This window comes from Charadrius vociferus, unplaced genomic scaffold (genome assembly GCF_000708025.1).
Source record: "Charadrius vociferus isolate BGI_N301 unplaced genomic scaffold, ASM70802v2 scaffold163, whole genome shotgun sequence".
Classification (NCBI taxonomy): domain Eukaryota; kingdom Metazoa; phylum Chordata; class Aves; order Charadriiformes; family Charadriidae; genus Charadrius; species Charadrius vociferus.
In genome coordinates this window covers 19791142-19804396 of record NW_009648332.1, presented here as the reverse complement: position 1 = coordinate 19804396, position 13255 = coordinate 19791142, and the positions used below count along the sequence as shown (strand labels likewise).

Here is a 13255-nt window from a genome sequence, read left to right as displayed (position 1 = left end):
GAAGTTAGGATTTGAGGGTAAGTGGAGCATTTGTCAGCTCAAACAAGGTTACGTTTTCATGATGCTATCATAATAATAGTAATAATAGAAAACCCAGAAAAGACTGCCTATTATTTTCAAAAGGTTTTGATTTTTGAAGGAGCTGTATATCTGATGGAATTCAGTAATGTTGAAAGTTGTTTTAACAAGCTTCAGGCATCCTTTCGGTGGGTGCTAATTCCACTGCTCCGTCTGGTGTGTGCTCAACTGATTGGAAATGATGTAACTGACATAGCAAGCTGCATTTAGAAAGATCCCAGTTTGCATGTTCAGATGTATCTTGTCCCTAGTTTAGATGATTGCTGGGGTAGCAACTGCATTACATATATTTTTTTTTTATGTGTATATATATGCATACATATATATGTATGTGTACATACGCATATATGTAAAATATATAAATAAAACCAACCTGATAAATCTCACCATTTTTTTCCGAATATAGCTTTAAAATATTAATTCTGTGAGCCACACTCACTTTTTATAACATGCGAAAAAGTGAATACTATTACAAAATGGTTTTCCCCTGCTTTTTGGAAGTTCATTTTTTTCTGCTCAGTAAGAATTTTATCATAATTTCATGCCCCCACACTTCACGGTTTGTTACTTGGTCTATTACTCTCACATTTAACTTGATAAGGTCCTGCTTCCTATGATATTCATTTTTGCGTTTTGATTCTTCACAGCTGCTGCTTTGAAGTCTTAGATAACATTCTGAGCATTGCACATTGCTTCTGGTTTTAAACTTTTCATTCAGTTCAACTGCAGTACATAGCTCTGTTTCTCCTAAATAACTTTTCAGTAAATTGTTACATTCTATTATTCTAAAATGAATGTTTTGCTTTTAATCAGGGCAAAACTGTGGACTCTTTTCTTAAAAGAAGCTAGTAACTTTGGTCACAAGGTTTGGTAATTTATCCGCATCTTCTTCAATCCTTTCTTGAAAGGATTTAAGTCTCTTACTCCGTTCAGGAGTCTGAATCATTGGGTATTTCATACATGCACGAAAGGAAGAACTGATGGTCATACTTGTTTTCATGCCCTCTCTTTCAGCACCATGTTCTTTTCAACCCAATCCTGTCCAGGCCCAGGAAATGCAGCTGCCAATAACTTCCTTTGGATAACGTGGAAGTGTGCTGGAATAGCGAGTACGTGTGTCACTGAATTGTGTCACTGAATGGCTATTAGCTGGAAACAAGAAGATACAACTCCTCAGGTTTTGCCCTCCCTTTCCCCCTTCAACACAGTCACCTAAAAGAGTGCATATGAATCTGGACTGCAGGTCAGTATCAGGTACAAACTTCCTTTACCAACCTTTAGATCTTTCGTTATTAATTGCAAAAATTTGTCTGAGATTTTTTTAACTTTCTTAAGCAGCCCAAAAATGAGCAAGGACCTCATCTCACATGTTGAGCTGAGGTTGTTTTGAATCCCGAGGCAGTAAGGATGTATGAATGGAGAGCTGAGGGTGTCATGGCTGGAGCAGTACTGCAGATATTCCCACTGGTTTCTCTCCTCTGTGTGTACTTTTTATGTGAAGGGTCCTAACTTTTTCATTCCTTAGTCCTTTCTGTGCAGTGTCCAGGGATTTGTCTATGGATACAAACATGCAGTTCTGATGCAAGTTATTTACAACCATGTACGAGCACAGGCGATGTGTACTTACAATTAACACAATTTGACACCTTGTCAAATTGTATGCACTGAGTCATAAGAAAATGACAAACTTTTGCCAGCGTTAATCTTCCTTCAGAGTCATGATACGGGGCAGAAGTCTAATAATAAAATATCCTTATTATGCAGAACTACTTACAGATATTAGCAGTGCCCTTAGGTATAGGCAGATAAGAACCAGGGCTCCACGGTCGGCCCTGGTAATTCTTCTTGCATTTTCCACAGTCTGGGCCAGTTGTGTTATGCTCACATTCACAAAGTAGCCTTTTGTTTTCTTCTTTACAGCCAGTAGCGTGAAGGTTGCACTTACACCTATTTGTAAAAGGCAAAAATAAAAAAAAAAGTGGGATATTATTTAGCGGTGAGTTTAAGTTCAGATTAAGCCTTAGTAAAGCATTTCCTATGTCAACCACTCTATTTCTGTGTGTTGTGCCTGTATTATTGGTTTAGCATGTTTTACAAGACATCACTCAAGTAGCATCTTGTAATATCTTCAGCACACACAGGTCTAAAAGCTGTAATTTCTCCAAGACTCCAAGATGCTGAATCTTTTCTTGTTTTCACTAACGCAGCTCCACTGAGAGCAACTAAATTATTCATAATTTTCACTACAGACAGGTCTATAATCTTGCAAAAATTCAAGAGTTACTCCTCACCGGAACAAAAAAAGTCCTCTGCTTATGTCCTTAGAGAATCTGGCCCAAATTAAGATCCAAATTAGGCCCTGGGAGTCTGAGAAAGCAGACTTCAATTAAATATCCTCTGCAATGCTAAGCTCCAGTAGAAGGGAAGCTCATTATAATGGTGTTTTGCCATTCTCGTTCAGCAAGTACGGTCTTGCTCAGAAAGGAAAACTTTTTGCCCACATTTATTTGATATCATTGTAGTAGCTGAAGCTCAGAGGAAATATTTTGGTAGGCACATTTAGTTTTACTTAGGAAAGAACACGTAATTGAACTTTGTGACAAAATTATTAGATAAACCAGATTCTGCATCTGGTCTTAGAACAACTGTATTTTCCTTAAATTCCCCTCTTTCTCTGAAACTAGGACACTTACAGAATGGGAAGCTAGTTTCATAAACAGTAAGGTATTGTCACCTCTTTCCATCCCTTTCCAATAGATGTCAAAAGCGGCTAAAATCTGTTTCTGTTTGGGGCTGGAGAGAAAACTAGTATTTAACGACCCTGCCTGTTTGTTTTCCTAATGATTGTACATCTAGTGAATTAAAGGGTTCTCATGTGGGCATTTGTCACCTGTTCCATACAGTGACCAATAATTAGAGCAAAACAGCACATGGGAGGGCCAAGCGCAAATTAACAGCTGTCAAGCTGACTTCCATTTGGAAGGAAAATGACCTGAAGCAACTGGCCACATACATATATATCCCCAGGGTAAAACAAGCTTGCAGTTGTCATAAGTGGCTGCTGGAGAAAATCCACAAGAATCCGTAATACAGTAGATAGTGGAGCATTCTCCTCAATGCTAGAAATGAGGCAGATGAAACTGCTGTTATTTGAGCAATGATCATCCTAAATAAAAACAGGTTCAGCGCCTTTTAAACTGAATTTACCAAAAGGTATTGAATATGCTCAAAAAAAGGAAGTATGGTTCGTTTTTATGAAATTTCCAAAATATCGATGCTTAAAGACTGCATCAATTGTAAAGTAAATTTTCAATGACTAGCCACTGCAGAATGAAAGACACCTGTCTGGGTGTCAGTGGATGAGATACGACTGTTCATGGAGAGACTGAAGATTTTGGTAAATGGCACTGCTACTAAGAAAAATAACAGGTGGTTTTACTGGCCACAGGAATACAAAAATGTAAGACTCTTGAACAGGAGAGATACGCAATAATGACAAGACCCAAAAATAGAGAAAGTCAGAGGAGAAAGAAGCAGGAGGGACTGTGGAGTCACTAGAATAAAGGAGAGAGGGGAACCGATTTGGTTTCTTTCAGGGGGAGATTTCTGTTTTATTGGAAGGACTCATCGTTGTCAGAGGGAGCAAACTGATTTAGGCAGGAAGAAAAAGCCACCTGATGCTGAGGAAAAAGCTGTAGTGCCTAGGGCTCTGAAAGGTTGCTGCAGACTGGTAGAGGAACTGAGGTGGGGGAAAAGAAATGTAGGTACATCTGCTAATTGGTGTAAATGTGCACAGCTCTTTTAATAAGCACCTGAACATAAAGAATGGTTGTGTCAGAAAACCTTGTGCAAAGTCTGTTTGCAGGTCTTAGATGCTATGCTTGCCATATGTTCCTGAAGAGATAGACTGACCCTTCCTCAGTTTTGCTTTCATGGTTAAAAGTCTTGGGTGGACTCTGGCCTTCTGCTTCTCCCTCTGCTTCTATCTGCTCCTGTCTCATTCCTCTTCATATACATACAAAACATACACATAATTTTATACGTATGGATGTGTATATGCATACACAAACAGTTCCCATAAATTCCCATGCATATTGATTTCCTTTTATTTCCCACATTCCCTAACTCCACTGACATCCACCTCTTCATACGTTGCCTCCTTGTTTTCCTTATTTCCCAGGCAATAGAGCATGGACAGCATGGAATAGTTCTGCTGCCTGTTCTGGTGCCCAGTTTTTTAATTTCTTAGGGCAAGATTGCTTCAGAGGAAGTGCTTCTCAACCCAGAGTCGTGGCATCGTGCCATGGTAGCTGTTCTGTGGTCCACTTGGCAGGGCCCATGCAGTCCAGCAATGGGCAGGGTTTCTGCAGAAGGCATCTCCTGCAATTCTAGCCACCAAGCTCCCACAGACAAAGGAACACTACATATTTTGGAGGTCTACATTTGTACCAAATATGGGCAGGTTTTCATAAAAACAGCAAACCTCGTTTTTTTTGTGGAAGTAGTTAGGGCCCTTCTATAAAATTTTAAAACCGTATTAACTGAGATTTATAACAATCAGCCCTCATATGGGTGTCCGGAACAAACACACACAAAACAGACAACGTAGAGACATCTTAGCCACTTAGCTTCTTAAATGGAGGAACTGGTAAATGGTTTTTCCTGCCCTAAACTGGCAGAATAATCACAGATTCATTCAATCAATGCTTCTCTGCAAATTAACTTATTTGGATGTTTTATATGTATTGTTGAAAACCTTTCCAGCAGATCCCCCAGAATGCTGCACTCTGCCTTAAAATTCCACATAATAACAAGTTTAAGAGAAAGGAGAGCAAGAGTTCTACTCCCCCCAACTGAAATAAAAAAACAAACAGCAAAAACCAAACAAGAAAAAAAACCTCAAACCAACCACCTCCTACCAAAAAGCAGCAATGGGGAGAGAGGTGTAGCCTTCTAGGAGTATGATTTAAAGTGAATGAGAAAAAACAACAAATCTGATCACTGAAAAAAAATAAAGGACTGACCTAAAACCTTTGTAGGCAGAGAATAAATAGTTAAAACCTAACATTAAAAACTGAGCAAAAAAAGAGCTGACAATGCCGAATAATCCTAAAAACTCTCAGAATAGTTCAAACTTAGCTGCGTACAATTTCCAAGGAGATGAAAGTAAGGAACAAATGTGGTCACTGTGGTTTTCTACAAGACTAGCTAAAGATCAAAGATCAAGGTAAAAAAATACATTTATATTAAAAATGTCAAAAGTAGAGTTAATGAGAGCTAGTTAAAGTGAGCATAAAAAGAAATGTTTTTTAAACAAAAACAACCCCAAGCCACGAAAGGTCAGACAATGTGTGGCAAAAAACATCACCTTTGCCTTCTTAGTGTACAGCAACATAAAAGTTGGGTTTGGTTTATGATCATTAGTGTTATACAAGTATGAAAAAATCTGTAGATTAATGAAATCCGAAGAGTTTAAACTGGAATTCTTCCTATCAGTAACTATACATAGGGAGTAAAACAGCAGAAGCATAAGCAGTAAAAAAATATTCAAAAGACCGAACCACAGAGGCTCTGATTCTCCTCTCAGTTGCACCAATTTTTTGCTGCGGTCACTTCACAGATCTCAGAGAGATTAAGCATGATTTCCACAGCAAATAAGGACGTAGCTGAATACTGAATGAGTGTAAAATGCAGGCAGTGTGAAAACTGAAAGAGAACAAAAAGCGTCTGTGGAAAGCAAACCGAACATAAGTTTGGAGGGTACTCTGTCTGGGTAAAAAGAAGCCAATACCAAAATCTGTGCTGTATGTGGGGAGACATTTTTACTGAAACATTTTTACTGAAACTTCTGATTTTTTAGGAAGGCTGCACTAGGAATTAGGCAATCTGTCCCAGGGACCTCATCAGAGTGTGTGTATGGACAATCTCAGAGACTTCAGCAAAGAAGAGGAATGCCTGTTGTGCTTGAGGGACAGACTTCTCTGGATGAATGAAAGAGGTAAATGTGCGTAGCGAGGCTGGGAGATGACTAGAGTACAATAAAAAGCTACTTCTATTTGTGGGATAAGCAGTAAGGAAAATTGAAATATTTAAGGTTACAGAAAGAAGACTATTTAGGTAAAAGTACGATCCAGACAGACCATGAGAGAACCACTCTTGCGATGAGATATACTGGATTGTGAGCAGTGTGAAAACAAAGCAGCAGAGCCTGGCCCTTAGGCATTTCGGATAACTCTGAATCAGCTGAGCACCACTGATCTGGTAGCTGACTTGGGATCCTATCAGATCGCTGTCAGGATGTGGACATCAGCTTCCTATGGAAGACTGCCCAAGTTCAGAGTCCTTCATCTGTCTCATCTGTTTTTTAAGGAAGATTACCTTTCTGTTCTGCTTCGGAGGGACAAAAATATTTTGTTACCTTATGTGAATACCCATGATGATAAATTATTACTCAAAATCCTAGGTACCATTTGTAAGTTCTTTAAATGCTTGCTTTGAAAGGCTTTTCTTAGCTGTTAGTGCTTTAAATCTGAGATAGTAACAACAGGCTTAATTAGATTTACATACAAAGCACATTAAACACAAAACCACAATACAAGAATGTGGTCACTTTGGCTGCATGGAGAAGTTCTGAAAACCTAAAAAAAATGCTTCTACATCCTGCGTACTGAGTGCCAGATGACAATATTTCGTGCCTATATAGTTTCTTGAAATCCAAAGAAAAAAGTCAAAGTGCTTTATGAGGTATTATGTACACATGCCCAGAAATGCAATTACTGGGTAGCAGTGGGTGGGTGGCAGCTGCTTGGCACGTCAAGCGGGTTTGCATGTGTACTGAGAAGGGATCATTGAGGGAGCTGTAATAAGTAGAGCAGGTTTGAGAATACAGGTGAAGGTATGGCAAATGTAAGGGGATGTATGCTGCAGCCTTTGCAGTGCACCAGGGAACGGCCTCAGGGCAAAATCCCGTGGAAGGATAAAGCAAATGTTAAGGGCAAAGTGCAGTTTTGAGACACAGTGTATGCTCACCGTAAATGGCATTGCTGTGATTTAATGCTTTGTAAAATGTCTGAAGACCATGATTATAAATATCAACAACTTCATGAGCAATTAGGTTACGTACTGGGAGATGCAGGCCTTGAAACAGCTTTCTACCTGAACAGTTGTCTGCCTGTTAAATCTGGTGACAATTTTCCGGACCTATTTTTTTTTTTTTTTTTTGTTGATCATTGTGGGAGCGGCGCTGTCAGTGCTGAGCTTGTGAAAGCAAACGCCGTGTCCCCACAACACTTGTCTGCATTTGGAAACATCCATCCTGATGTTTCCACGGCTCAGCCTATATCCATCTTTCCGGTTCAACCTGCGAGGGCTCTTCCTGCTAAGCAGCCTGGTTACAGCACACGCAAGAATACATTTCCCTCCAACGTGCAAATTCAATTTTGAATCACTGGAGATTGATACTGCTGTCCAACGTTATAAACTCTAATTGTGTGGGAGAACAAATTTGTTTTTCTGACCACTCATCTTTGACAGACTCATTATTTTGTCATAAAGCAATTGCAATGATATTTTTGGCAGTTAGATAAAGCGCAGGGAGCGGTCTGGTGTGTTGAAGAAGCAGTGCTGTTGTAGTGGGAGCGGGAGCCCTGGGCGTGCTGCGTTCCTCACAGACTCTATTTACACACAGACAACTGACATTAAAATGCTGTAAATATCACTAAGGTAATTGCTAATAGCATGTCGATGCTCTTGCATGTGAGTGCCAACCAACAGACTGGGGGTCACACGAGGAGATCATTTGTGTTGAAGAGATCGTTCATGAGAAAGAAAGGCAAGAGAAGCTCTTTGATACATTTTTAACAACTAGCCATATGTTCCTCACTTTGGATCATTCTAGGTCACCGCCAAAGTTTAGAAAATCAACTTAAAGCCACCTTATAGGACCTCTGCACAGACTCTTCACTTTTACATGTCATGAGTCAGCTCTCTGCTCCCAGGTAAGCAAAGCCTGAACTTGCAGAGGAGTTGGCGTGTTTGCTCTTCACATTACTGCCCACGCAAGGTGGTGCACACACAACATAAAATACCACATCCCCCCAGTTTTAATTAGGCATTTTAAAACACTTTTAGCAATGTTAGGAGCCTTAGTCAGCTCCCCAGTGCTAGCAACTACTTCCAGCACCTTGTTACAGTTGTCCTAAAGGACTTGGCCGTGTTTAGCATGACATCAAACTTGTTAAGGCTGTCATCTACATTATGCCTCTCAAGCTTACTAATGACCTTGAGGCAGCTTCACCAGTGAAATTTAGTTTTCTAATATAATGTAAACAAAGATGAAAATCCCATGTTACAAACACATTCTAAGTGATACCTCAACCATGAAGGAGGAAGGGATGTAGGTTGAGAAACTGAAAGTTCCAATATAAGCACCTTTAAAATATACCATGAAATCTTTGGAATAAAACCAGCTTTGCATTTGAATCATTAATTTTTGCATCTTTTTTAAATTTTATTTCAAATTTCTTCTGACATTTTATGAGACAGATTCATCATAACTTGAGAAACTGTCTATACAGGTAAGTGAAAAAACTCTTATACCATTGAGTGTACAAGGTAAACACCATGAAAATACCTAGATAAGTCTATTTTTCCTTTAAATCTCTCTAACAAGTGGAACATCTTTTCATACAGGCTCACAGTCCACGAAACATCACATCTGCTGAATATTATTATTCATTATATCATAGGATTTTTCCGTGTCATGTCAAAAAAACAAAGTATGCTGGTCCTTATCCTAATTTCCAAAGCTTAATAGATGTCTACACAGCTTTACTATTGAAGCTGATTTTGTGGGGATGAAAACAAGTATAAAGGACACTATTGTGAAGAAATAAAATGATTGCTGGCCAATTTATTTCTGCGAGGATGAAACAGACAGTGAGAACACACACATAAAAGAGGTAACAAGATAATTACTGCAATGTAGGCTACCAGTGCTCTCTGCAGGGACTACCCATCTGACGAAGTTCTGAGCTAAAAGGGTCAAAAAACCTAAGGACAGTTGGTAATCAGAAAATGGCACGGGTTGCTGGCTGCAAGTAGGTCTGCTGAACAAATGTGCCAGCTCACATGAAGCAGAAAAGTCAATTCTGGGTTTTAGTCAGTATTTTTTGAGCCATTTGAATATCTCAGGTCCACGTTGCTGTACGGAATCCAAACTCAAAAAAGGCACTACCTCTCTTCTCTGGAATGAATAAGACCCCCGTGGTCTGCTGGTAAAACGTAGCTGCTGTAGTGAGAGTAATGAGATGTGAGTCCTTTCTTTCATTTGCTTATTTCTGGAAATGCATTTGGTCACCAGCGTTTTTCTCTGTCCCTTTCCCTGAATTTATCTAATACATCATATTCTCCCACTGAAAAAAAAAAAAAAAAAAGATTCCTTTGTGGAGTGGGGCTACATCAATAATAAAGGATAAAAAAATTCAATAATAACAAATATAACTTTGTATAGGTAGATATACTATTCTTTCATTTGCAAAGCAAGGACTAATGTTGGATCAGGTTTTTAAGCTTCTTAAATCTGTAAGTAGCTTTGTGGCTAGAAAAGAAGTTTAACCTGCGCTCAGTAATCCTGCTGCACCTTAGTACCTTAGAATCCAGAGATTTACAGAAGCCTCTTCAACTTTATTCTTTGCTGTTTAGTTTTTGCTGCTAAATTTGGGAGGAAATTGAATTAGATTCCCACAGGCAGTATGGAAAATTGGGGAAAATAGCTTCTTATTCTCCCTCAGCTGAATATAATATATCTAGTGGGGAACAGCAAAACTCAGGCACAGAGAGCGTGTTTGCTTTGCTTTCTCAGTGGCCTACTTCCAAGCAGTTTGGAGAGCTTGAAATTAAAAAAGAAAACAAAGTCCAAAAGGGCAGCATAATTCCCTTTCCCACAGGAGCGAGGACTTTCCAAGACTCACAGAAAGCATGCAGGGCGTGGAATTGCGCACTGTTTGCACTAAGTCAGCCCAACAAGAAGAGTACACAAGTGCTAAATTTAAATATTAAGATAAGATTTATTGTGTTCACACGCCAGAAAATATTTTTATATGTTCTGATTATTCAAATGGGAACTACTGTCAAGTTAAATGCTGGTCAATATGTACAAGAACTGCAGGATCACTACTGATCGATTTATATCTCAACTTGTATCTGATTAGTGCGTCATCTGATAGATGCACCCTGTCTTCTTTTTGAAGGCAAACGTTAGTGGGGCAGGTTCTTTCAGCTTCACTGCTCCTTTCCCCTGGCCCTGTTCAGACAGAGGGCCACAAGCGACCTTACCTTGCCAAATAAACTGTAAATGTTTCTGAAATGCAGTAATTTACTAAATGAAATCTTTCCAAACAAACAGAGGCAACTGCAAATGTTTACAGGCTTAGATCAGCAACACTCAGACCTCAAACATAGAAAGGAGGAGGCAGTAACCTATTAAACCTCTTACAAACACCTCAGTATTTAAGCATTTGAAACTGTTCTGATTTCTTGGCTAGATGAAAAATGTTGTAGATGAACAGATCTGAAAATTTTCAGAGTTACTTCAGTCTCTTAGGTCCAAAGTCTAAAAATAATCCAACCATGCTTATACCTCTTAGAACAGAACAGCTAATTCTGAGTCCGACTTATTTCAGTTTACCACATAAAAAAATACCTATCCGTAATATCACATACTTAGATACACCTAGCAAATGGAATGGCCAAATGCTTTTTCTAATTTTCATTTCACATTCTCTAAGTGTTAAAACTGAAACAAATGTCTGAAAATACAGTTGCTGTAGTGATCTTACTTCCGTCCCCTTCCCAATACTCATTTTTGCTTTTTCTTCAGAGATACTAGTTTTCATGGAAATGTGTCAATAATGACAGTGGCTATAAAATCTGCTAGAGTTTGCCAGCAGCATGTTCTGCAAATAATTTCACCCATGAACACAGTTTGCCAGATTCTTAGCTGATGTAAATCCATCTGGCTCCCCTAGAATCAATGAAATTGTTAGTTCACACTGTCTGAAATGTGGCCTAATTTATTTCCAGCTTTCATTCATACTATCCTAGGCTCGGTGGCTGTATTTTTATGTAATGGCAGATAATCTTTTCATCATTTTAAATGGCAGGCCCAAGATCTTGAACAGGCATGGGATGGAAACCGGGTGTCCGTGGAGGATCAGGAGCCCAGGTGTGATGTGCTTTCAGGGACATGACTGCTGAGAAGGTAGGATGCCGGTATTTTACATTGTTCGCATGCATCTGTTTTGCTCTAATCTTTAATGTCAGAAATAGCAAGCTTTTGTTATCTACCAGAAGGATGCCAAAACTGGGGACTGTGGCAGTCATGTCCCTCCCAGAGAGGAAGCAAAACGTCTTGCTGAGGTGAAGATGAGCAATGACGGTTTCCTCCAGTGCTACCAACTGATCGTTTAACACTAGTGATTGTTTTGGTAGGTTCTCAGACTACCGCTGCAGAATGGAGAAAAAGCAGCAGATATAAACTCTTAGTACGTCAGTGTTACAATTAGTTCCTCTTTCCCCTTCTCTCCCACCAGAAATTTCCCTTCTTTCTCACTGGAATCACTTGGTCTCACCTACTAAGTTGCTCTACTTCATGTAATAATCCATCTCTTGCGCACCTTGATGGGATGGGAGAGTGGGAAGCACATCTGTTGCAGAGGTACTACACCGTTTAGGTATTCTGAGCTGCCACGATATATAACACGTGTTTTAATTGGTTTGCTCTAAATATCAAGAAAAACTAGGAGAGGGTAAAACCCCAAACATCTCCTCAGCTGCTTATGCTGTTCTACATCAGAGAGAGAAGGGCTACTGGGACAAGAACGCAGCTCTTGCTCCACCAGCTGGAACAATGCAACCTGTTTGGCAGTACCTTGTCAATGTCTGTCTGATGGTGCAAAAAAGTTAGGGAGCGTGCTGGCTGAGATTTGGCTACCGCTCATTGTCATCAGGATATTAAGGAAGCAGAGTTTTCGTTATTTTAATTTTTTTTTTGCTGCTGTGCAACACCCTGCTTAGCCAGCCTTAGTTTTGCCATCCATCCATCGGGCAGTAATTAATTATCAGCACGTCAATACACACCAACAGATATCCTAGACACACCTTCTATTTTAATCTCTATAATACCAACGGGCAGAATTTAACCACTACATCACAGCAGTTGCAAAAGTCTGTCCCACAACCTGCTACATCCTTAAGAACGTGACACACAAAGCTCCGAGAGGAAAGGTGCAGCAATGCACCACTGCAAAGTTTCATAGCTTATACATTTAAAAAATGAAAGTCAAAGTCTTTAGGAGTCACTGCTGCTTCTTTTTTGTCTTATCTCCCTACAAAAATCTGAACATGAGATTTGAAATTCCTGGCATTGTCTTAATGTGCATCACCACTTTTAAGTTTATTGAGAGACCAATTTTTCTGGGTTTAATTTAATTAATACTGGTCTTACATCTGCTCAGCAGCAATCCCAAGAAAGCTGCTCTAAGATGCTAGCGATTACACCAAACTTCCCGTCATTATTTGTAAGTAGTATTTCGCAGTGTCAGCTGCCAGCTGGTACCCTGAATTCTTTTTCAGCACAACACTGAAAAGGAACAATTTGTTGTGTGGGAGGTCTAAAATTGTGGTCATTAAATTACCATCCGAGTGGACATGCTTACAATACCATTCAAAAACATTACTTAACTCTCTGCAATGGGAAAAATTTTATTCTCACATGTGGTGATAGCCCAAGTGAGCTGTTAAGAAATTTGTGTCCATGATTAATATCGGACAGACCTGGCCAAAGCAAAAATATCTTTACTTCAAGCTTAGAGAAAGACTCAGGATGTAACACCTATTGTGTCACAGTAGGGAATAAAGTATTTTCATGAGCCATTGTCAGGAGAGCAACAGTTTCTGCTACATGAGAAACAAGCGAGGTTAATTTCATACTGATATCAGTAACTTTTTGAGGACTCTAATAGAGAAAAGCAGCATAAAAATATCCGTGGTGCGCGCAGAATTCGACACCAGGGAAACCAGCTCTGTGAAGCAGTACATCTGCTGCTCTTTTCAAAAGATTTTAAAGCATTTCTGTTTAAGAGACCTCCTATGGACTCACTTAAAGGGTCAAACGTGC

The 13255-nt window shown here is 39.4% G+C and overlaps 1 protein-coding gene across 1 annotated transcript in view; it reads right to left on the bottom strand.

Annotated features, from left to right (window-relative positions):
• Nucleotides 1–13255, bottom strand: part of NTNG1 (netrin G1) — a 152271-nt gene that overhangs the window by 58137 nt on the left and 80879 nt on the right. Inside the window, exon 3 of the mRNA XM_009884783.1 lies at nucleotides 1853–2025. Coding sequence (XP_009883085.1) covers nucleotides 1853–2025 — 173 coding nt within the window. The remainder of the gene's footprint in view (nucleotides 1–1852; nucleotides 2026–13255) is intronic.